This window comes from Abramis brama (genome assembly GCF_963993115.1).
Source record: "Abramis brama genome assembly, chromosome: 9".
NCBI lineage: Eukaryota > Metazoa > Chordata > Actinopteri > Cypriniformes > Leuciscidae > Abramis > Abramis brama.
In genome coordinates, this window is record NC_139971.1 from 8,976,361 (window position 1) to 9,001,602 (window position 25,242).

The 25,242-nt window shown below is 38.1% G+C and overlaps 2 protein-coding genes across 7 annotated transcripts in view; one reads left to right on the forward strand and one right to left on the reverse strand.

Moving 5' to 3' along the window:
- The window catches only part of trip12 (thyroid hormone receptor interactor 12), a 61,852-nt gene extending 43,779 nt beyond the window's left edge, over positions 1-18,073 (reverse strand). For 3 of the 6 annotated variants that reach the window (XM_084125193.1, XM_084125192.1, XM_084125190.1), the window contains exons 1-4: positions 17,950-18,055; positions 5,398-5,544; positions 1,147-1,272; positions 126-1,030 (exon numbers count right to left, since the gene is read on the reverse strand). In XM_084125193.1, the coding sequence (XP_083981319.1) occupies positions 126-1,030; positions 1,147-1,272; positions 5,398-5,495 (1,129 nt within the window). In that variant the 5' untranslated portion in view covers positions 5,496-5,544; positions 17,950-18,055. Of the gene's footprint in view, positions 1-125; positions 1,031-1,146; positions 1,273-5,397; positions 5,545-17,949 lie in introns of all 6 variants that reach the window. The other 3 variants (XM_084125195.1, XM_084125194.1, XM_084125191.1) reach the window with 2 other exon arrangements.
- A 419-nt stretch (positions 18,074-18,492) lies between these two features.
- fbxo36a (F-box protein 36a) lies at positions 18,493-23,018 on the forward strand (the record flags this gene model as incomplete). The annotated part of the gene is made up of 4 exons (XM_084125166.1): positions 18,493-18,588; positions 19,197-19,305; positions 19,399-19,571; positions 22,827-23,018. The coding sequence occupies 4 exons, from the start codon at positions 18,493-18,495 to the stop codon at positions 23,016-23,018; spliced, it is 570 nt and encodes a 189-aa protein (XP_083981292.1).
- Positions 23,019-25,242: the final 2,224 nt, after the last annotated feature.

Genomic DNA, 25,242 nt, shown 5'->3' on the forward strand with positions numbered 1-25,242 from the left:
GGGAAAGACTTGTGATCTCAGTGTGAGTGCTTAACAGGATCAACTTGTTTTGAACCAGGAAAAGCTCTTTAAAAGTACAGAAGTTAATGATTGGAAACTCTCTGTATAGCAGTTTGGGCACTCACTTGCTAGTTTGGCCTGCAGTCCGGAGGGCCCAGGCTTGGAGGAGGTCTCAGCCTTGGCCGATCCCGGCAGGGACAGTTTGGGCTTTGGCAGGTTGACTTTGGAATTGAATCGGGACGTCCAGTCAAACTTGGAGGAGCCGGCAGCCTTGTTTTGCTCTTTATCCCGGCTGCTCCTACGGGGGGAAGGGGAGGACGCCGAACGCGACCGCCGCGCTTTGCTCTGGTCCTTGCCCTGCTTTAGCCGGGCGCCCTGAGGGGCACAGCTGTTGGCGCCTGTGGCGGCTGAGGAGGAAGAGGAAGAGGAGGATGAGGAAGAGGCACAGGAAGAGGAGGAGTCAGTCACGGTGCTACACCCAGCTTTGGCTGAGGCGGCCGATTTGGACGCCAGCTTGGTGGGTTTGGCTGCCCGGCTGGCCTCGCTGCGGGGTGGCAGGGGGGCTGCCGCGCTGCTCGAGCTGGGGAAGGAGGAGGAGGAGGAAGAGAACGACAACGAAGAGGCGTCTGCCTTCTTGCGCTTTTGAGAGGGGGTGCTCGAGACCCCACTGGGGCCAGGGTAGGACGCGCTCTTCTTGCTCAGGGCTCTGGCAGGAGCCGGCTCGGCTGCTAACCGTCTCTTTTTGGACTTGGTGCTGACAGATGCTGGAGCCTTCTTCGGCTCTGTAACTTCAGGTGAGGTTGCGGGGGCCGATGGCCCACTGGCTGAACTTTCCGAAAGGTGGCTGGACACTGCTTTGGGCCGCTTGGCCGGGCTGGGCGAAAAGGTGATGTTGAGATCTGTTGCGGAGCTGCGTTTGAGACCGCGGGTGCTGCTGCCCTCCCGTTTCCCTTGCTGGCCTGAAGTCCCTGCTGCTTCTAAATCTGGATCTGGGATTGAGTGTGAACCCACGGATAGAGAGAGGCTGTTCCTGTAAAAACAAACAGAAAAAGGGGAAGGACTTGAGTACCCAAGAAGAAGCAGTATGCACATGGTGAACTTGCGTCACAAAAGACCCACACGCAATAGAGGAGGAAAAAGGGATACCTTCGAGAGGCGTGGCCGCGGGCGGAGCCGACGGCAGAGCTGGGCGGGGCTTTGGAAGCCTTAGAATTAGATCTTCTACTTTCAGGTGGGGAATTTGCTTTTTGGTTTACTTGCTCTTGCTGCAACCTGGAGAGGTTGGGAATTAAACAGCAGAGAGCAGTGTGGGATGGATGGGCAGTAGATGAGGAACACCTCAAATTCAGTTTCACAAGCTGACTACTCTTCCAGCCCTACTCTCAGCACTTCCTACACACCCGTCAGCCCAATGGTGAAGACAAACAGCAATCATTACAAGTTTCTAGCTAGACATTTCTCAAATTAACAGCATCAACCTTGTTGAGTTGGGCAGCTAAACTATAAGGCATTTGGCTGAGCCACTGAAGGATATAAAGTTATGAATATAAACTTATTCGAAAGAAGAGACAAAAAGAAACCCCACATGTGTCTGTGTATCAGGCCTAAAAGAGACACACCGTCAGTTATTTCAACACTGCTATTCAGGAAAGGTGCTGTGCTGCTACTGAATCACACAGCACAGTGGAACAAGAAATTCTATTCAAGTTGTGAGTTTGCAGTCTAAATCGAATGTGACTAGAGACAGACTAGGCACCCCTAAATAACCTACATATATTTCTATTGCTGGTATCGCGTAACCAGAATAGTTTGCTTCACGAAAAAATGTATTCTTATGTGCTGGTTCTGTCTTGAGATTGAGTTAGATTACACTACCATTCAAAAGTTTAGGGTCAGAGCCCAGTAGCAAGAAAGTCCTTAAGTTAAGAAAGCCCTTAGCTATAAGGTTAAGGGTACCCTTAGTGAAACATGGGTTGCGAGAAGTGTTCATTAGTGTTGTCACGATACCAAAATTATGACTTCGATACCAGACAAAAATACCTCGATACCGATACTGAATCGATACCACGGGAAAAAAACTAAAACAGTAAAAGTAATTGAAAATGATGACAGAACTTACAATTCATTGCTTTATTTAAAAAAAAAAAAAAAAACTTAACTCACTTGACCAGCACGTTCCTGCCCTGCTTTTTGAGATGTTTGCAACACTGACATTATCATCAATCATGTTAACATTAGCTAACCAAAGTCTTATTTCAAGATATGAGTCATTTAAAAAAAATGTTTATATAATTTTATAATTACAATAGATAATTTTATTTTATCTTTGTTATTAAAAATAAGCAAAAAAGAAAATGACAAACAATATAACAAATACTAGAAGAGACCAAATAAACAGTGCTTAATTTCTTTTTTGAATGCTACTGTTAAAGAGACCTACTGTGGCTGAAAAGTCTTCACTCTATAAATTAACTATAGACTGATTCTTAATAAATAGATTACATTTATTTAGTCAAGCATTGGTGGATTGTCTATTTTCTTTTGTTGTTTGATTAACAATCACACAGAATATTAGGCTGCAGGTCCGGCCCTTTAAGACCTGCAAGAACACATAAGATTTCTTTTTACAAATGCTTTACGGTCACTTAAGACATACCCGACAGTGTTTACATGAATACTTGCCAGGACGTGCATTTTTACATAGAATTTTGACTATTCAAACCTATTAGTCCGCGAAAGAGAACCAAAGTCGTGATCGCATGCTGTGTGAAAGGCGTACGCTCACGCTTCAGGTCTGAGCTCGGCAGCGCGAGCACGTCCCGGGCTTTATTTTCTCATGCATGCATTCTTTGTCAAGCGCTGCACGTATATTTGTGCATATTGTGCTTCTGTTGTTTAGTGAATGTAAACAGTGGAAGCAGAGCTCTGCACACAGGTCCTGACACCGGCTGTCACACATCGACACAAATAAAGAAATACTGCTCTTATCATTAGAGTGCTGTCACACTTAAAGTACCGGTACTAATAAAATTTCATATTGTACCGTTATTAATAGCAGGGTATCGCAAAACCTTTCTATTACCGGTATATTGTGCAACACTAGAGTTCACTTAAGGAACTTTAAGGCTGTCATTAAGTATTTTCCCTTAATTACTTGAGTTTCCTTAAGTTCTGTTATGCGTTGCAACAAAGTCCTTAGTAACCCTTTAGCCCTAAAAAAATTAAGGGATCAAAACAGGTCCCTTAAGTCAACAGCTGAACTCAAACACAGATGGACAATTGCATTTAAATTGAGCAGGAGGAAGAACCAATGTACATTTCAAAATAAGCCTGTTGAAAGTATGGCATGAAACAGTGTGTTTCACTGTGCCAGGCTTTTGTGCGTGGAAGAGTGCAAGAGTGACTGATTATAGCGGCAGGCTAGGGTGTTTTTCCCCTTTTTTGTTCTTGGTCTGGTTTAGATTTCTTGTAGCCTACTGTAAAGCCGGTTAGCAGACAAGACTAGGCGTCAAGCCGCGTCACTTCTATGACAGTGAACGTGTCATTCTGTAGTGCAAGGCTGAAAAAAAAAAAAAAAAAATCTGTGAATCTGATTAAAGTTGCGTTGACGCGAGAGTACAATAACAATGAGTTAGGCTAAATGTAGTCTCAGCCTCAGACGTCACGCCCACGGAACGTTGGCTAAACGTCTGATGCATATGGTACACTTAACTGGAAACACTTCAGGAATGTCGAAGTCGTCATCTGATTGGTTGAATTTTATCGGATTTCCGGGGGGCGCGAGTGTCGCGTTTATTTTCGGTCCGCCTGGAAACAAAGCGCAGACGTGTAATTGCGTTTCCTACTGATTTACTCGGTGTTTTGATCAGATGTGGTAATGCAGACGCAATTGTTGTTATACGTGCACAAACAGATCAATGACTTACTGCTTGTTTTCTTCTCCTTCTTTGATTTTCTATGCTGACTGACTTGTTGCAGTCTATGGTTGCACGCCGATCTGTTGTTGTGGGGACATTTCCACGCAACGAAACGTGACACTGAACGAAACGAACTGTAATTGGTTGTTTGACATGTCGGTCAAACGGCCTTATGGGCGGGCCTTGGCCAAAGAAAGCTGCTATGAATTCCAGACCTTCAGCCATCAGTCTGAAGGTCTGGCTACGCGAGACTAGGCTAAATGTAAATGTAATTTAATGGAAAACTATGTGAGTGGTGCTTCAGGATTTTGAGCATCCACCGGTGTCGTATAGAAACAATGCACTTGAACTTTAGGATGCTCTGTGTCGTCCGTCAGACCGCCTTTAATAATCTCCATAACTTCGATATTGTGGTACAGCTGTCTAGTTTAGTAAATGTTAAACTTGTTCAAAAGTCATTGGTCCGTTATGTTCTGTTTATTGTGGGAGATTTCGTAACTATAGCAACTACTTCTCCATTGCCGTGTTTTGCCAGAAACTATCGCGAAATGCTTAGTATAAACACTGAGGTAAGGGTGACAGTTAAGACGTTTGTTGCAATGCTCTTAAAGAAATCCCTTTCCTCAGGGATTTTTTCCCAAATAAGGGATACCTTTAAGTAAAACCACTTATGAGATTTCATGCAACCGGGCCCAGAAAAAGTGACATTTATAACATTATATTATAAAAAATATTAAGTAGAGCAACTGTTTTCAACATTGATAAGACTTGTTTGAGCAGCAAATCAGCATATTAGAATGGTGTATGAAGGATCACGCAACACTAAAAGACTGAAGAGTAAGAGTAATTCAGCTTTGCCATCACAGGAATAAATTACACTTCAAATATACTAAAACAATTTTAAATTGTAAGAATATTCCACAATATTACTTTATTATTGTATTTTGAATCAAATAAATGTAGCCTTGGTGAGTACAAGAGATCCCAAACTTTTGAACAGTAGTGTTAAATTAGCTCAATTACTGGCTGGATGTTTATATGACAGTGTAGTTAATGATACACAAACACACCCAAGATATTTTTGGAAAGGAAAAATGTAATTAAAACCATTAAGGAACCATTAAAGATGCTACAGTAATGTTTTATTTTGCACTGGTTAACATGGTTGTCACACTGGACATATTTGATATTGAAAAATAGTGATGCATCACATAGTGGGAACAATTTAAGTTACTGTTCCCAATTTTTTTTTAAATCTGACATTATTAATTTATGAACCAAGTGAAAGTGTCCAAAAAAAGAGCCTTAAGACAAAAAGAATAGCATTGGAAAGGTTGTGTGACCTCAACATGGCACCTTCTGCACACATTCTGTAGGAAAAACTGCTCTAGATACAGACAAGTAAGATAAAGGTACACGTGCAGACCTAACCTTAGTCTGCAAAAGAGTTTTACATACAGATTGCCTATTGCACACTCACCTTCCTGCAAGTGTGTGGTCTATTGGCTGGGCCGCGGCTGTGTTCCTCTGTGAACGGCGCAGTGACCCCCCTGGATTGGAATTAGGCCGGTTGGACATTGGCACCTCTCTCCTGAAGGGACATACCCTTTCTAGACACTACCATTCACTGGTAGAGAGGTAAAAAGAGAGAAAAAAGGAAGGTTAGTTGAGCTATGCTATAAATACAAATTTATGAAACATACATTTATTATATAAATACGGGTATATACAGGGTCTATATTCAGAGGTAGTCAAAAACGCATTCAACCGTGATCGTATTTTACCTTAAAACAACAATTCAAGTTGAACAACAAATCAAGGAAGGAATTTATTTAACTATTTAAGATAGCCCGTCGGGCAGAGTGGAGATACAATTTGCGATTTTGCGAGCCCTGATCAAAGATCAATTCATCTCTACACTATCTGGTCAAAACAACCAGGACCAGATGCATCTCCCATTCCATTTATTCAAAGCCAATAGACTTTCAAATCACAGATAATTATGTACCAAAGCACATCCATGGCACCATCACTTGTCACAGATCAATAACCTTACTCAAATCTCATATTAACATACATCACAGCACAAATGATCCATGGATACACCAAGAACGTGACAGAGGGGTAAGCAGGAGCGAGAATCAATAGGACAAAAGCTTTATATGGAGACGCTGAAGGAGAAAAGGACAAATGCTCAGGAAAACCAAACACTAAAATAAATTACTTCTACACTGACCGACCAATCAAATCTGCATTTGGTGTCCATTTCCTTAGTAATGCTTGGCATCATCAAGCTTGAGGCAATTTTGAAGACGACAGCATGTTGGCCTGCATCATAACACGCAGTGAGATAAGACACATCCTGAGCATAGACAGAAAATAGCTGCAGGGGGCCTTGGTGTCCCTCCTCAGTTCAGTGGTAATGAACAACACTAACCATCAATCACTACGACACCGCAGAGACACACAATCCCACCACACCTTTATCCTGTGTGTATGCGAGATGGCGTCCTACAGCACCATCACTTCAGTGGGGTGCTTGATTATAAGAGATAATCTAAATGAAAGACTATGACAAATGGCGTCATTGGACTCTAATGGGAATGAAAGCTCAAGGCTAGATCTACTCATGAAGTCACTTCACTTCTAAGACAAACGACAGACTTAAAATCATCCATGAAGAATGTTTAGATCCAATTTGAGCTTCAGATGTGTTGAAACATTTTAACTTGTGTGACTAGACAGTATGTCATGAATTCTAATCAAAACAATGTGCTTGAGGTCTATTAATGATTAGTCCAACTTTATAACACCAAATTCCAGAGAATGTCACAAAAAAAATTTAAGAAATATTTATAGTGTTTAATAGTTCCATTAGAAGCTCATACATATCCCAGGCATTTGTTATATGTGACCCTGGATCACAAAACCAGTCCACAAGTAGCACGGGTATATTTGTGGCAAAAGCCAACAATACATTGTATGGGTCAAAATTATTAGGATATTAAGTAAAGATCAGGTTCCATGAAGATATTTTGTAAATTTCCTACCGCAAATATATAAAACATTTATTTTTGTGAGCGAATGCAGCACAATGACGAACATAAATGGAGAACTTTAAAGGTGATTTTCTCAATATTTCAATTCTTTTACACCCTCAGATTCCAGATTTTCAAATAGTTGCATCCCGGCCAAATATTGTCCTATCCTAAAAGACCACACATCAATGGAAAGCTTATTTATTCAGAAAAAAATGACCCATATGACTGGTTTTGTGGTCAAGGGTCACATATCTAGGTCACTATTCAAACATCCCACCAAACTTGAGCAACGACTATGCTGTTCTAAATCCAACTTGGGTTAGTGGGTTGATGAAAAGCTGATAATTAATTATATCATAAAAAAATGTTAAAAAAAACACAATTCATGTTCATGCACAATTAATCAAAACCGCAATGTGATTTTATTTTGTCTGATGCTCTGCGTGTTTAAGAGAAAAGTGCTGCACTGGGTTCAGTTACATGCGAGCAGTTCTAGACTCAGTGTTTTCAGTGGATCTGATCACAGTAAACACTGCTGCACATTGTGGCTGCAGAGAAAAAAAATAAATAAATAAATAAAAATAAAAATACGATTTCATAATCGCGCTAAGCCAAATCGCGATTTCGGTTTAATTCCGATTAATCGTGCAGCTCTACTACACAAACTCCATCTCTGCACGTCGCTAATGTGCATTTGGGAAAGCAACATACGGTAGGATAATTAGAATTTCGCACATTTGCATAATTTCCAACATTTCTGTAACTTTTATAAAGCAAATAGTCCATTTCTGTTGGCAGCAGAGAGTGGCCTCATTATCAGCTTTTCCACTGTCGAGCAAGTGCAAGCCAGGGCTAACAACGTGCCAGGCAGGGGCAATAGCCTCAGATCTCGGATTTAAAAAGATCTATAAATTTTTCACGAAATGATGCGATCTGAGGAAGTCTGACTTTGAGCGGTCTCTCCCGTCTCTATCCTTTCAGTCAGAACACAGGAGTTGAGATTTACAGGAGAATATGATTTAACCGGAGTACATATATACACAATTAAAATCATACATGATTTGATTAAGTTCTTCAAGCAGTCTGGTATTTTCAATAAACGTGTATATTTATGAACGCAGTGGTTAACATAAGTAGCCTTTAAATTTGCATAAATATATTTCAGCCTCATACTGTGATCAGAATCCCAATCGGATCGCAAACAGAAGTTATTATTTCAAACACACGCTGGTGTCTAAAGGTGACTTGAGCTAAAAATAGTTTTAAATGTCTTAATTGTTGAGGTTAGCTGGTAGCCTAATATGAAAACATGGGAAATGAGTAGCTCTCCTGACTCAGATAAACTCCGCCTTTGTTCATGGGATTGTACGAATTCATAAATTCGCCACCAATTCGCCAAAACTTAAAATACTGCCATGAGATGGCATTGGAATCCCTGTTCTAAACTGACTATCCAATTAAAAACACTCAATATTCAGACAAGAGTTACACACAAGACACTTATTCTCCACTACAGTATCTACAGTGTCGATTATTAAGCATAACATTCATATGAACTAAAACTGCACGATTATGGATAAATTGAGAATCAAGTTTTTTTGTGTAAAATGAAGATCGTGATTCTCCCACGATTCTGAAGGAAAAAAACATTGGACAACTACACAAAATAAAATGCAAACTAAAGGTTGTGACGAAATGTTTATTGCCGTGCTATATTTAAAAAATATATTAATTTGAACAAAATAAAAAATAATTTGAAATAAGTCAGTGTCTCATTCATAAAGACTCATTTTGTTACTGGATGAATCAGCGTTTGTGAATAAAGCTTTTAAATGAATGATTCAATGACAAACACTTTGTCATGGCAGCTGTTCTCTCCGGATCAACGGCAGCGCAAACGCAGATTTGAGAGTTGCAGTGTGATGATCGTACTTTCAAATGTTAACCAGTCCCTATTCTCCTAAAATCTTTAGTTTAAAAACAGTTACACATCGCAAGCGTCGGCGGAGCATGACGGCCGACCCTCTCATTCATTAACATAGGCAACAAAAATACATGCTGTTCACACTACACTGCGATGTGATACAGACGTAATAGACATAGTGGAATCATTGTCATTAAGAATTAGATTGTGTGGCATTTGAATCGAGTTTGCAATCTTTTAACGGCTGATCGTGTAGCTCTAATAGGAACTGTTATTATAAATCACAATTCACAACCCATCTAAATCTATAGCAACACCCTGAGAACATGCCAGAACATAAAACCAATCAATTTCACCACACAAAGGCTAAATAATGCTGGCTAAGTTTTGCAAATGAAAACCATGAGCCATACAATTTCTAAATGAGACTCCACATCAGAGTAATGTGGTTACTTTTAATCAAAAGTTAGTTAAAATAAAGCTTCATTTGAAGCCGCCAAAAATTTTATATGGTGGAATGTGTTGAAATTAGTCCATTTACAAAAGATGAGTTTGAACGTGAACTCATTAAAAAAAAAATCATATTTTTCTTCGGTTTTCAAATCAAAACTCAAACTGATATGCATACAAGCTGCCAGAAAGCAGCTGGCAAGCAGCTTGTATGATAAAGGTGCTGATATGCAAAGTGAAATCTGTTTCTAACCTTTATCTGAGGACACAGTTTAAAAATGTACACATTGTTCATTATGCATAACTGGTGTAAGACCTGAAAATGAAAGTGTTATTCTAAGAAACAATGCTATTCAAAATGCTATCAAAATTCTAATACAATAATAAAAAAATACTCAAGCAATGGGGTATATAATTTTGTGAATGACGGGTGTTTTATACACCAGAAACCCTGCTGAGCTTTGAGCGGAAATCTGTGGGTGTTGATTTTGACAAGTGCTGCTATGAAAATCTTTAGCAACCTATACATAACCGGATATTTTCATGATTGACATTCAAATGGAATTAAATGATCACTTTTAGCAGGAGCACACCTACATCTACAATATGAACTGTTTGGAGGAAAAGTGAGAATATACTGAGGGCTGGAACTAATGATTATTTTTCCAAACAATTAATCAAACGTTAAATCTAACGGTCTAATAAAATGGTTAACGAAATGAAAGTGGAATGAAACCACGCTAATCATTTAATGCAGCGTGGACCGTTTATCAGCTCGGAGCAACAATAGTGCAGCACAAGCTTAGAACAGGTTTACACACGGCCGACCTCAAGACACCATTACTTCACTGCGCTAGGAGATCCAGTAAGCGTTCAAAGCATTTGAATTCACCACAGAATCGCTGTGAGAACTAATGGGAAGTACCCAAATTCAGCACAGAATTCTCTGTTATAAAATACAGGTATCAGATCAAACAACACTGACATGGAAACCAGGAGAAACATTGTGCCATGAACGAACAAAGTTTTAGAAGGTTTGTTGAATCCACAAATCATCAGCATTAACCATAGATTTAATGTAGTAACGCTAACTGTAACTGTGGTATTGTGGCAGAAATAGTCTTTTTTTTTTTTTACATTATTCATCTCAGGGTTCATACAATCTTTTAAGAATGAAATTCAAGCACTTTCCGAGGGCTTTCCAAGTGCTACACACTTTTTCCAGCACTCCAACGCTCTAAATATTATGAATTTTTAATGTTATTTTAAATCGGATGATTTGTACAACTAAAAGTTTAGAAATTTAGGAAAACTAAAACTGCGTCAAACAAACATCTTTAAAAAAAAAAGAAAAAGACATCAAATGGACCACTTGCACTGAACTCCGTGACACACTTCCGTTTGGAAACAATACATATCACTTATTTCCGGTTATGTTTACTTTCAATGTACTGTGGTCAATGAGTTGAACAAACACCACCTAAAATGAGTGTCAGCGATAAGATTTAAAAATTTTGGACATTTTTATTGACAGGAGGAGGGATTTTCCACAGGGTGTCAGTGTTCGTCTACACTAGTGACCGCAACACTAAAGTGTGTGAAAACAGATGAATAACATCAGTACGAACCACGAACATTTATTTATTTGGATTAAATATTTTAATCATTCTGTGTCATTTTTCAATGTCAATCTTTTTACTATTTACATGTTCATGCACACAAGCAATCCTTTTTATTAGTCAAATTTATTAAAAAATGTAAACTAAACAGGTATAAGTAGGCTAAGAGAAAAACACTGTTAATGAGAAGACATATAGGACTGCTGCAGGTTAGTGGATAAATATATTTAGCCTATTTATTATTCAGAATGAACAGTTGGAAAGAAAATATATTTATAGGAACATTTCAGCAGCCTCAAGATAATTAATACAGAGATCATTATTTATTGTTTTAATCAATTGGCATCCATAAAACGTAGTGATAATCTGCATTCTCATGTGTGTATGTGCGCTGAACGCACTAACCGGAAACTCCCGATATGTAATATGTAGAACGCGGAAGTAGTTGTGCAAGTAGCCCATTACCACTATAGACCAGTGACCACTGTAGATGGCAGCAGAGGAGCAGTTATTGACTGATTAACCATTTCCACTTCCTAATATTTAGAAAAAGGTAGGAAGTCACAAAGTCTCATGGAAAAACAAAAACTTTTCTTCAAATTGTGACTGAATTAGCCTAACACAGAAAACAAGTAAAGAATGCTCCTTTTATAATAACTGAGGCAGTCAGTCAGTTCAGTATGATTTCGGATGAGTGGACAAATCTTCTCACAGCGACCTAGCTCCGCCTTGCGCTCGAATGTTTAAATTGGCAAGGCATAAGAGTTTAGCTTAAACACAGATAGCAATGTGTGCTGTTCAGGTTTGTCCTGTGCTTGCGAATTATCAAGCCCTGGGTGATGACAGCGTAAATGACTGGTCATATAGAGCATACGGCACTCGCATTGAACAAAGTTTAGGGGAAGCTAGAAAGCGTATCTATCGACAGAAACATACATTAGCCTAACTCTTTCTGTCTGTTTTTTTTTTGTTTTGTTTTTTTACATATAGATGCGTATGCATCGTCAGATTTGAGATGAACCACGGTGCAAGTGTGTGCCGAACCGTGGGTGAAGAACGGTATGGTTCGGTTCTTTACAGAGAACCGTAACACCCCTAATATAGACTGATAATATGAAAAAAATTGTATCACGATAATTTTGCCCTATTGCCCAGCCCTACTGATTAGAGGTAGTGTCTAGTGTAGGAAGTTGTGAGATGGGGGGCAGGGATTTACACTCTTAGCCTGGATACATTTTACTCAGGGCAAATGTCATTTTAAATATGCTCCAGCCACTAAAAATGGATCCTTGCAGGAGAGTGAAATTTAAGTGGAAGTTAAGGCAATTAAAAAGTTCTCCTTTTTCATTTCCAGAAGTGGTGAGGAATGAGACATACAAATGGACAAATGCATACAGATACGCAAGCACAAACATTTCTTAAAGAAAATTTAGTGGTAGTCCAATTCTGTTGAACAATTTTCAAGTTGCCTATGCACACAAATCATAAATCACAAAATCATATCACAATCACACATTCTTGTCTTGTTTCTTAAAAACTCTACAAACTAAGTTCACACTGCAAAGACAGGCATAATAACCTAAATAAACACTCCTGTTGTCTTAATTTAGGAATGTAGAGAGAAATGGCTGCCAAAGTTGGCTGTCAAACTGTCAATTAACTTGCTGAAGGTATCATGTAATCACTGGAGTGCAATCAAAGGCAATATTTTACAAGCAATAGGCCCGGAGACTCAGACGTAACAAACTTAACTTCCCCCAAGGACTTTACTGTTTATTCTATTATTACACAATCACGTTGAAGAACAGAGTAACAGACCACGGGTAACAAACAATGACGTAATGATAACCAATAAATTAATCATTACATCCATCTTGTGTGGTACACGTCACGATTACCATTCTTTTGGTTTCCTGTATCATTTTATAATTTTACCGGCCTGTGTTACATCTAACGGTAGTTTCATCAACCCTGTACAATGAGAGAAAATCCCTCGCATATGCGCTACAAAAAAATGGGTCTCATTCACTAATAACTGCATGGATTATTGCATGGAGAACTTCTCACGAAAAACCTCTGCCTAATTCACAAACACTTTTGTACGCACATGAATTTGTTCTTAACCTTGTTCTGATGTTAGTGAATTTGGAGTATTCTAAATGAGCAGCCGCGCGCACACGGTTAGTCATTTGCATATAATACGCACAAACCATCTCCATATAAGGGCTTTCCACACACTTTCCTTTCAGCCTTTCGTCACTTTCGTCAAACTTGCCGCTGTCTGCAGACGCGCCTCGTCCTCGAGCAACGCCAAGTGTGCTATTCTCCCCAGTTCTCACAATAAACACCTTTTATACAGACCTCTCATTAGCCAGCTGTACGTACGCGTATAACTGCGTTATTCAGAGAAACCTCGCAGCTTTTCTTACTCTTTATCTGTATATGATGGAATGTATTTAAGATGAAATTAAATTGTATTTAATAATTTTTGTAAATAATTTTATATATGAATTAGTACAATTAATGCAACATACTTCAATGGAATTTAGTCATGTTAGGATGAAATATAACTTCTTAACATGATTATAAGGCCTTACAGTGTAAATGCTTTTATCGTACGTGCGATTTCCGTTTTTTCAGAATAAATTTTATCATGAAATTTTGGCTGAATCGTGATTTTTTTCTTAAAATCATTCATTCGCACATTTCACGCACAAATTCGTGCGTACGGATACTTAGTGAATGAGACCCATTGTCTTTAAATCACCTGTGACTGTGAATGATATCAGGATGATATCAAAATGCCAGTCTTGGTGAGGATCCTAGTAAACAGTCGGTAACGTCTTAAGTGAATGTAAACAGTCGAGAAAGACAACGCATGTGTATCAGTATATTGGATCCATGCATTATGCCTTAAAGTAACAGCAGTCAAAAACAACAAACAACAAAGACTCTCTATCACTGAAAATACTAAAAATCTATCACTGCTCTTGACTGAATAACATTTGTAACTGTAACAAAGATTAATCTAGATTGTGTTTATACAGTGAAGACTGCAGTGTTAATTTACATTTCAACACTTTATTCAATTTCTGTAAGTAAACTGTACTGTTAGATCTACCTGAAAAACTACTTGCTTGTAGTTTGATTATTGGTTCTTTTTACAGACTGTCTTTAATAATGTTTGAAAATTATTTCTTTTATTTACATAGAATTTGCTCATTTGCATGGTTTTTCGCATTCATGTAAAAAGTCAGGCGAGTAAAATAGAAAATTTACTAGCCAATGTCGACTCGAGCATCTGTGTGTACTCGACCCTAGAGGGTTGTTTATTATTTTTCAAAAAAAGGGGGAAAACTGTCTGAACAAGCTGTTGCTATTCAAAAACACTAATTGTATCTAAATATTCAGTGGTCTTAAATATGACTCTCCCTACAATTTTGTTTGCTTGGCACTACCGCTGGGAGGAGAAACTAATGGTTTTAATTACTTCACCCCAGTTATAACTGACACAAGATCAGCTCAAGTAAACTAAAAATGGTCCTGAAGCCTGCCGAGAGACAAAATGAATAAATACTTTGACTTTTCATTTAGACTTTTCCTATTTATCCATTAGGAATTGATTGGATCATGAAAATGGTTTCGGAGGTGATTAGATTAGAGAGGGTTTGAAAAATAAGTCAAAAAGGAAATTTGTTTCAGAGGTGGAGCAGGTCATCAGATTCTAATGAAAGATAAACATTTTTTCTTTTAAATAATGCACTCTGATGAATCATTCACAGTTTCCTTACACAAAACCAGGAACTGTATAAAGGAAATTAGGTCAATTTTGATTTTATGTTGACTTTAACTGGGTAAAAGTACTGGGTACTCTTAAAAGTAAGAAGTAAAAGACTTCAAATATATTAAAAATGGTAATTACCTATATTGTACACTGCTTTCCTTAGTCAGTGGGAAGACCATTAAAACTCAGAACCATCCTTTCTTCACAGCAAGCTTGTTCATCTTCATACTGAACCACTTAAATATTATCCACATACAACAAATCTAAATGCTACACTTGAAGCAAAAAATCTGAATAATGTAAAAAACACCCTTCCCTTCCCAAGCCATATATTCTGGATGTCAAGAAACTTAACTGCCAAACCAAGATTGTCAACTTCCTGTTTAACCCCAATCTTCACCACACCTGTCCCACACTGGACTCATCTTGTTAGCGTGAAGGTAACGGCAAGCGCTATGCGAACTTACCGGCCGTGTGCAAATGCCTCAACCAGCAGCCTAGGGCGACAAGAACGTGGACAATAATGGGTGAAGGAAGGAGGGGGGGGAGAGTGAAAAAAAAAGTTGATTTTATTAATGTGTTATTCCATTAAATGATGACAACGTAAAATCAGAGATGAATTAAATTACAACTGAAGACTAAGGTGGCAGCCATTTTGTTCAGTAATATAATCAAAACTTGATGTCAAATGTCATTCTTTGATATGCGAGAGACATTTTATAGACATTTTAGAAACACTAAAACTGACTGTAATATCATAAGAAAAAGGATGAGAAATACTGAATGAATAGGCTACTTAATCACACTCTATATAACCCCTATATGACTTTAGATGAGATTATAAAATGAGGCTCTAACCACATTCAGCTACACTGATAACTTAATAAACTAAGCTTGTTTCATGCATTACAACCATAATTGTGCCTCTCCTATTCACTCAAATGAAAAAGGTACAAATTATGTTCACTAATTAGGCATTGTACAAACATCCCACAGATTGAGTAAGCTGCTTTTCTATATCTATATCTATATCTATATATATATATATATATATATATAAGGATAATAGATAATTTTGGTGTTGTTTAACGTTCCATTCAAGTGTGCGTCATTAATATAAACAGAGTATACCCATCTCTTTAATAAAATAATATACACATACAAACGAAATTAACGTCCGAAAAGAGATCGTGACGCATAAAATCGGTGTCTAGGTCGTCAGCTCGCGAGGTTTTTAAAGACAGCCATTAACTTTCAAATATGATGGATTCTGACAGAAAATATTATGATGTTTTGTTCAAACGAGCCTAAAGGCCTTCCTTCTCACAACGACACCACCATTAAAGCTACTTCAGCAAGCTAAGCAACGTCCACGACATTCAAACTGCTAAACGTCAAATATACAACACAAACACTTACAGAACCGAACAGGAAAAGCGCTAATTTCGACCATAACGCCAAACAATTAACAAACAGCTCAAAACATGTCAAACATACCCTGTGCAGTGAGCACACTACTGAGACTTCTAACGTTACTTCCCTAAAGAGAGGATGAACTGTTGTCGACGATTAGCAGTTGAATTCCTTCGTACGACCATAAAAACAAAACAAACCCATCGCTAGATCCGATCAAGCGCAGTTTGCTGACTGGGAATTGTGCTGCTGTGTGTATTTGGACTGTTGACATGAAAATACGACATGATTATGAAGGCCGTTCTCAGCACAAGGCCTGAGCCGATCCTTTTGTTTATTTTGCCCAGTCCACGAAACAAACTCCAACCAGCCTAGACCAGCGCACTGTCCTTACGCAACCAAACCACACACAATTTCACCTCACAAAAACAAACACGAGTTTAGTTAGTTATAAATAAACAAAATACAGCATGATAAGTTGATTTTCGCACTCCAAGGCCTTAACGTAACGTTACACACCGGTCTCGCGTTTTGTGGCCCTGCAGAGGCGCTTTTGCGATTTCAAAACATCTGCGGTGGTACTATAAAAATGCTTGGACATTCAAAACTACGTTGCCACGGTTGTTGTAAGGCACAGCAGTGAACAACACACGATGGGGAGAGAATTTAAGTGAAGTTAACGAAGTCCAGGTGATAATCACGATCAGCTAATGCTAGCCCTCACGCTAGCCATGCTAAGTTAAATAAAACACTCAAAACCATCAGCGTATCTAGCCACTCACAAATTAACACATTTTTAAGACTGACAAACAGCTTGACCTAGTTTTTAGCGTTGGATAAGAAAAGGACACGGTTTTGTGTTAAGCTGTCTTTGGTGCTAACTGTTAGCACGGCTAACCGATGCTAATCTGTTGAAGGGACGAAGCGTGACAAGCGATTAACAACAAATAACAGGCATTAATTACATCATCACAAAAAACATAGTATAATGTGAACATTCAATACAATAGCACTAAAAAGAGGAAGACTGTACCGTTGCTGTCAGTATTTGGCCTACATATGGCAAAGCTAAAGAGCAAAGCCGGTCTCCTGTCGACGTGTATGCGGGCAAGATCAGGTCAAAGTGACTGAAGACGTAAACAAACTACCAGCACCAGCTACACTAATCAACATTCACCTGAACACGACTGGATACAACAGACAAATCAACACTTGTGATCCATCGAAACTTCCTCATTTAAATTAGACGTTTTGTGACATTACTAACGAATAAAGGAGAAATAGAGAGAAACTTGAAATCATTTCTCGTTACCTTCTAACGTTAGTTCGTGGGCCAGAATATTATTTATCTTAACAGATCTCTAAACTGGCCCATCCCTTAAAAAACTAATAAAATCACCAGAAAATGAGTCGTCATATACATTGTGCTACTCAGATGCAGGTCTCATCTTTATATTGTCCCGAATATTTCTTTCAAAGGGGATGTAAACGAGTCTCCATTCGCTCACGATATCTCTTCAAAGTTATTAAAAAAAGATTCGAGTGGCTTATTGTCTATACCATAATACCAATGCCAAAAAGTGAATATATAACACTAATACAGAAACAAACAAGGGAAACATGAAAAGGGCTCGAGGGATGACAACTGGAAACCATTTTTTTTCTTTCGTCTGGTTTTTCTCACTCATATTACACGGCTGCTGATTCACACGAAGGGCTCCGATGCGCATAGAACGTAAGACGATCCCCGGACATTGAAGTTACATATATATATGTATATATTTGGTGTTATTGTAATTACCTATTTGTTCCAGTGTTGTAGTAGCTGTTAGACACAGTGCAGCAGCAGCAGCTTTACCTTCATCAGCTGAGCGACCTGCGAACTGCCGCATCACATCCGCTCCCACAGCGTTCCGTGCTTCCGCAACGCACTACTTCCAACACTAAAGAACAACGATTATGCCAGCAACCGGCGCGCCGAAGCCTTATCAACCACCGCAACTACGAGAACAACGTTCAATGGAGCTATTGCGAACGGGTTGTGTCACCATTAACCCCGCGCTTTATGAGTGTATCACTAGTGCATCAGAAACGTACGTCAAGATTTCAGAATATCAATCCGCCGGGTCGTGACCCCTCCAACACCACCATCTTAAAAAACCGTTCACCCTTACATCATTTTGTGTTAACTATTTTTTAAATGATTTTAGACATATGTATTTCTGTCAAGCCAGATGTGAATATGTAAAATAAATAATAAATAAAAAAACAAAAAAAACATTTCTATAGAAAAAGTATCGTTTTTTGTATACCAGTTGTCATGGTAACAGATAAGCGTCCAAATATGGCATCTCTGCTAGATGAAATTATCTTTGAAACTGCTGGACAAGGTCCACCTCCCTCTAAAGACTACTACCAATTTTGTATCACACAAAAAGAGGTATTTAACAGTAGCTTACACAAAATGATAATTCAATTGAGATTACGAAGGGACAAATATTTAAATGTGGTGGTGAATTTTTGCATTAGATTACCTGAATAGCAAAAACAGCATATTGTCTGCCATGTCTGAAAAACAAAATTGATTATCCTGTTAAAGTCGGCATGAAACAGAAGTTGCAACTGTCTTTTCTTCCCTATATTGTGATGTACATATCGGAGCAAAACGGATTCTCGAAAAAGAAAAATGTAGGGCGGGACTTGATTTTGTCCATCGGGAATTGATTGTGGTTTGATATTGGTCAATCTCATGTGAGTGACAGGTTGTCCCGCCCTCGTGCCAGTGGTGACGTCATCAGAGAAGAGATGTCTCTGCAAGAGGGAGGATAAATTATTGTGATTAAAGATGACAAGGGCACATGGATTTAAAAAAATAAAAATGTGCATGGATGAATCATTTATAATCATTATGTCGATATTCCATAAAAATAAGAATGTAAATTCTTTAACTTTAACTAATATCAGTCATACTAAGATAACAAAACAAAACAAAAAGATAAATGTTTATATAGTCATATTAAGCGTTTCATAACTCTTTATTACCAACAGTTTATATGGAGGTGGTGGAAGATTTCAGTCCGAACTGAATTCAGAGGGACAGCACCTGGAGAGATAAAAATGTTCCACCATGACTTTTTGAATGATTCAAAGTTGCAGGGTACCGATCCAGTCTGAGTTATTCTCCAGCTTTACATTTAAATATGTGATCCAACTTGCAATCATGATTTGTGAATGCTATTCCTGATTTTAGAGCAGTTAGCTGTGGTGTTTGGCACCAGGATTCTGGAGTACACTTTGGCTTTGTGTCAAGGGCATTTTGACTACCTGGAACGCTTACCTGACCGACTGCTCCTTAAAATCCTTTCCTACATGTCCACTCAGGACATTGGCTGTCTCAGCCAAACCTCAAACAGGTTTAAGAAGGTTAGAACAATACTCTGTCCCTTTCTCTGTTTTTTGTTTTGTTTTTTTAGCTAAATGAAGGTTTCATGTCTATCAAATAATATTTTACATTGTAAAAAATTTGAATCTGTTTTATTATTACTGATCATTGCTAAAGAAAACATCACTATTACTATTGCTCATCACCCCTAACACTAAGTAGCCTATTAAAGGGATAGTTCACCCAAAAATGAAAAGTTACTCCCTCATAGGGATAATTACTCCCTCATGTTGTTCCAAACCCATAAGACTTTCGTTTATCTATAGAACACAAATTAAGCTCTTTTTGATGAAATCTGAGATCTTTCTGTCCCTCCATTGACAGCTACGCAACTGACACTTTGACGCTTCAAAAAGTTCATAAAGAGATCGTAAAACTAATCCATATGAATTGAGCGTTTTAGTCCAATTTTTCTGAAGAAACTCAATCGCTTTACATGATGAACAGATTTAATTTAGGCTTTTATTCACATATAAACATTGATCAGTGAATGTAAGCTCAACTGAACCTGCTTGACATTCGAGAACAAACCTCATCGGTTCTTGAGAAAGCTCAAACGTGCTTGCGTAACATGAGAATGAACCTAATTTGTTCTTGAGGAAGCTCAAACGTGCTGGGTAACACACGAGAATGAATCTCATTGGTTCTTGCTGAAGCTTAAACGTGCTGCTTAAAGGGATGGTTCGGAGTAAAATCAACCTAGGGTCCTTTGCACCATAACCTCGAGCCAAACAAACCTGAAGCCTTTTTTCCCTTGGTCGAACATTATTAAAGTTAGAGCTTATTTAAAGATATCAGCCGGATGGCTTAGTGCAGGCACTAATGGATCCTAGTTTGTATCTCGTAAATTACCCCTCTAATAATGCCCAGAATGGTACCAAACTTATATAGTACAAATAGGTTCTGTACTCATAAAATGAGGCATTGGAAAGTTTGTAAGTACATCAGGAGTTTATTTAAATAACACTTGCCTAACGGCTCATGCTACCGCTAACCCGGACGTCAACATCACTTCAGTGATTTGGGAAAAGCATGTAAAAGTCCTGGCAGAAAGCGATGCATAAGGATGTAGTGTAACGACGCCCAGTTCCAGGAATGCACTAATATTTTGTTGGTAGTACCAGTTTGCAACAATTATTAGTTAACACTAAGTTGTCAACAATTATTAGTTAACACTAAGTTGTCAACACAAAAAAAAAAAAAAAAAAAAAAAATGCTGTATATACTGGCTTTCTGCCAGGACTTTTACGTGTTTTTCCCTAATCATTGAAGTGATGTCGACGTCTGGGTTAGCGGTAGCATGAGCCGTCAGGCAAGTGTTATTTAAATAAACTCCTGATGTACTTACAATCTTTCCAAATACCTCTTGCGGAAGCTCAAACGTGCTGCGTAACATGAGAATGAATCTCATTGGTTCTTGAGGAAGCTCAAAAGTGATGCGTAACATGAGAATGAATCTCATTGGTTCTTGAGGAAGCTCAAACGTGCTGCGTAACATGAGAATGAATCTCATTGGTTCTTGCGGAAGCTCAAAAGTGGCGTAACATGAGAATGAATCTCATTGGTTCTTGAGGAAGCTCAAAAGTGATGCGTAACATGAGAATGAATAACATTGGTTCTTGCGGAAGCTCAAAAGTGATGCGTAACATGAGAATGAATCTCATTGGTTCTTGCGGAAGCTCAAAAGTGATGCGTAACATGAGAATGAATCTCATTGGTTCTTGCGGAAGCTCAAAAGTGATGCGTAACATGAGAATGAATCTCATTGGTTCTTGCGGAAGCTCAAAAGTGATGTGTAACATGAGAATGAATAACATTGGTTCTTGTGGAAGCTCAAACGTGCTGCGTAACATGAGAATGAATCTCATTGGTTCTTGTGGAAGCTCAAAAGTGATGCGTAACATGAGAATGAATCTCATTGGTTCTTGCGGAAGCTCAAAAGTGATGCGTAATATGAGAATGAATAACATTGGTTCTTGCGGAAGCTCAAAAGTGATGCGTAACATGAGAATGAATCTCATTGGTTCTTGCGGAAGCTCAAAAGTGATGCGTAACATGAGAATGAATCTCATTGGTTCTTGCGGAAGCTCAAAAGTGCTGCGTAACATGAGAATGAATCTCATTGGTTCTTGCGGAAGCTCAAAAGTGCTGCGTAACATGAGAATGAATCTCATTGGTTCTTGCGGAAGCTCAAAAGTGCTGCGTAACATGAGAATGAATCTCATTGGTTCTTGCGGAAGCTCAAAAGTGCTGCGTAACATGAGAATGAATCTCATTGGTTCTTGCGGAAGCTCAAAAGTGATGCGTAACATGAGAATGAATCTCATTGGTTCTTGCGGAAGCTCAAAAGTGATGCGTAACATGAGAATGAATCTCATTGGTTCTTGCGGAAGCTCAAAAGTGCTGCGAAACATGAGAATGAATCTCATTGGTTCTTGCGGAAGCTCAAAAGTGATGCGTAACATGAGAATGAATCTCATTGGTTCTTGCGGAAGCTCAAAAGTGCTGCGTAACATGAGAATGAATCTCATTGGTTCTTGCGGAAGCTCAAAAGTGCTGCGTAACATGAGAATGAATCTCATTGGTTCTTGCGGAAGCTCAAAAGTGATGCGTAACATGAGAATGAATCTCATTGGTTCTTGAGGAAGCTCAAACGTGACGCGTAACATGAGAATGAATCTCATTGGTTCTTGAGGAAGCTCAAACGTGACGCGTAACATGAGAATGAATCTCATTGGTTCTTGCGGAAGCTCAAAAGTGACGCGTAACATGAGAATGAATAACATTGGTTCTTGCGGAAGCTCAAAAGTGACGCGTAACACGAGAATGAACCTCATTGGTTCTCGCACATCAAGTGAACATGCTTGAGCTTCATATAGCACCACTGATGTGTGAGTTGATGGATTATATGTGAATAAAAGCCTAAATTAAAACTATTCATCATATAAAGCAATTGTGTCTCTTTAGAAAATTTGGACTAAAACACTCAATTCATATGGATTAGTTTTACAATCTCTTTATGAACTTTTTGAAGCGTCAAAGTATCAGTTGCGTAGCTGTCAACTAATTTCATCAAAAAGATCTTCATTTGTGTGAAGATGAACAAAAGTCTTACAGGTTTAGAACGACTTGAGGGTGAGTAATTAATGACAAAATATTTTGGGTGAACTAACTTTGTGCTACAGAAATGATAGAGTGTGATATGTGTTTTTATGTAAATGTACATGTGTGTCCAGATATGTAACTCAGAGGAGATCTGGAAGCAGACTGTGATGGCTCATTGTGATATGATTTCTGAAGACATGGAAATGCTGGGGAAAGCCATGGGTTGGAAGAACATCTTCTTTAAGTTTTATTACAAACAAGAACATGGCAACATGGCCTGTCCTGCAGAGGAAGAAGATAAAGCCAATACTGCATCTCCATGAGCTATTAAATACAACTCTCAATCAACAAGACAATTAAAACGATCTCAAAGTGTGCATTAATTTACTACTTCTGTATTTTAATGCTTGCAGTTATTGATTAAAGACAAGTTTATGAAACATTAAAATGAAATCCTATGCTGAGTGGCAAAATATTAAAGCATTACTTTGAAATTATTAATGCATGCAATACATAATTATAATTTTTTTATTAGTAATTCGTGTAATTCGTTATTCGTCTTTTTGTTTAGAACATGATCGAATTATTCACCCAGTATAACAGCACGTCTCTGATTGACTGTTTGACTCTTTTCATTAACTGCAGTGTGGAAAGTGACCAGCAGATGGCGCGCGTTAATAAAGACTGCATGTGCAAAACCAATGCAACATACTTTCACTGTAGATGGTCGAAATAAATCACTCAATTTGATAAATTCCTTGCTTTAATTCCTTAATTTAATTGTAAGTGGTTTTGAAACGGAAAGTCTTGAGTATTTTTTTTTTTTTTTTTTAGATTGCCTAGTTAAAGAATGTTCTTTATTTAGTTTTAAAAATAAGCTATACAACATTCAAAGGCAGTTAATTTTGTATAGACACATACAGCTAAATAAAAATACAATTCACTTAACTCACATTGTCCCTGAGACATGATGACACACCATATGGGGTAAGTTGTCACAGTAGAAGCTGGTGTTTATTAACATTGATTTGAGAAGAAATATATTTAATTTTCACTTAAGTACAAATATTTGTATTGAAATATAATATGTCATTTAATGGCTTTTCAGCTCTGCGAAAACCATATGAAACATAAAGGCCTGGTTTCACAAACAGGGCTTAAATTAAGCCAGAATTGGGCCTTAGTTCAGATATGGTATTTAAGTAGCTTTTATAAATGTGCCTTAAAAAATGACTGGTGTGCATCTTGAGACAAAATAATGGCACTGAGATATTTTAGGATATGTCATTGCAAGTTGCTTTCAGTTAAAACTGTTCAAACATGCATTTTAGTCTGCGACTAGGTTTAAGCCTTGTCTGTGAAACCGTGCTTTTTTTTTCTTCTTTTTTCTTTTTTTTATCTGTCTGCAGCTTGAATCACTCAGCCAGTAAGTGGTGACACGTGACTGTCTTACTGAGTGATTTATTGAACAATTCTCTTCAACCATTCAAAAACGAAACAGCACTCGGAGTCGCAGCGGTGGTTGTAAGTTACTTAATTAATTTATTTATCGAACTATGTTTAAAAGTAATCATAATTACAGTAGTGCTGTAGTAGGCCTACTGAATATTTGCAGGGCTATGTTTACAGCCAAATCTGTCGTGTTGATTAAAGTTACCACTCATTATCGTGTGATAAATTGCAACACGTGACAGATTTGCCATTTGCCTTTTCGGTTAAAATTTCTGGTAAAATCTTCATTATATAGCCTCTTCTCTGTCAATGATGTTTTTTTTTTTTTTTTTTTTTTTTTTTTTATCACTTGTTTACCCAGTAGTTATTTAAAAAAAATATATATATATATATATATATAGGCTATATATACTGGGGAATCTAAGACCGTTTTGGACTGAGTGTCTGAGTGTTTGAAACCACCAGCATACAAAACTAGTGACACTCATTGGTAACTAGAGTCAAAACTAGTAAATTACATAAAACCCTTGTTTTGCTGGTTGTCTTTTTAGTAACACTTTAGTTTACAGTGTCCTTGTCACACATAGAGCTGCCAACTCTTAATCATTCAGCGTGAGACTCACGCAATTGGCCCTTTTCACACCCTCTCACAACACTCACACAGAGAAAAATTGCAAACCAAAGAGGACACCGACAGACAAGACAGAGCAGGTTACTATTGATATGAAACAAATTCTCAGCTCTCAGATTCTGTCAATTGTATTACCAAATTCAAACAATAAATAGGCTACCGTTTTGGCGCTTTTAAATGTGACAGATTGCTGTAGCGCCTCAGTTCAAGCGGCACGTGAACCGATCATATCTTTACTAGCCTACTAGTTCATAGTAAATAAACACGAATGATCAATAGGTATGTTGAAAGATACAGTACAACTTACTGAAATGTATATGCCTCATACATAATATCGACCAATCAGTGTTTTTCAACCGTGGAAAGAGGTCAATAAAATAGCTGGAGTAGGCTACCTCACATAAGGTACATTTACCTCAGGGAAGCCATTAAATGACCATAGCACGTAAGTTGGCTAGAAAAAT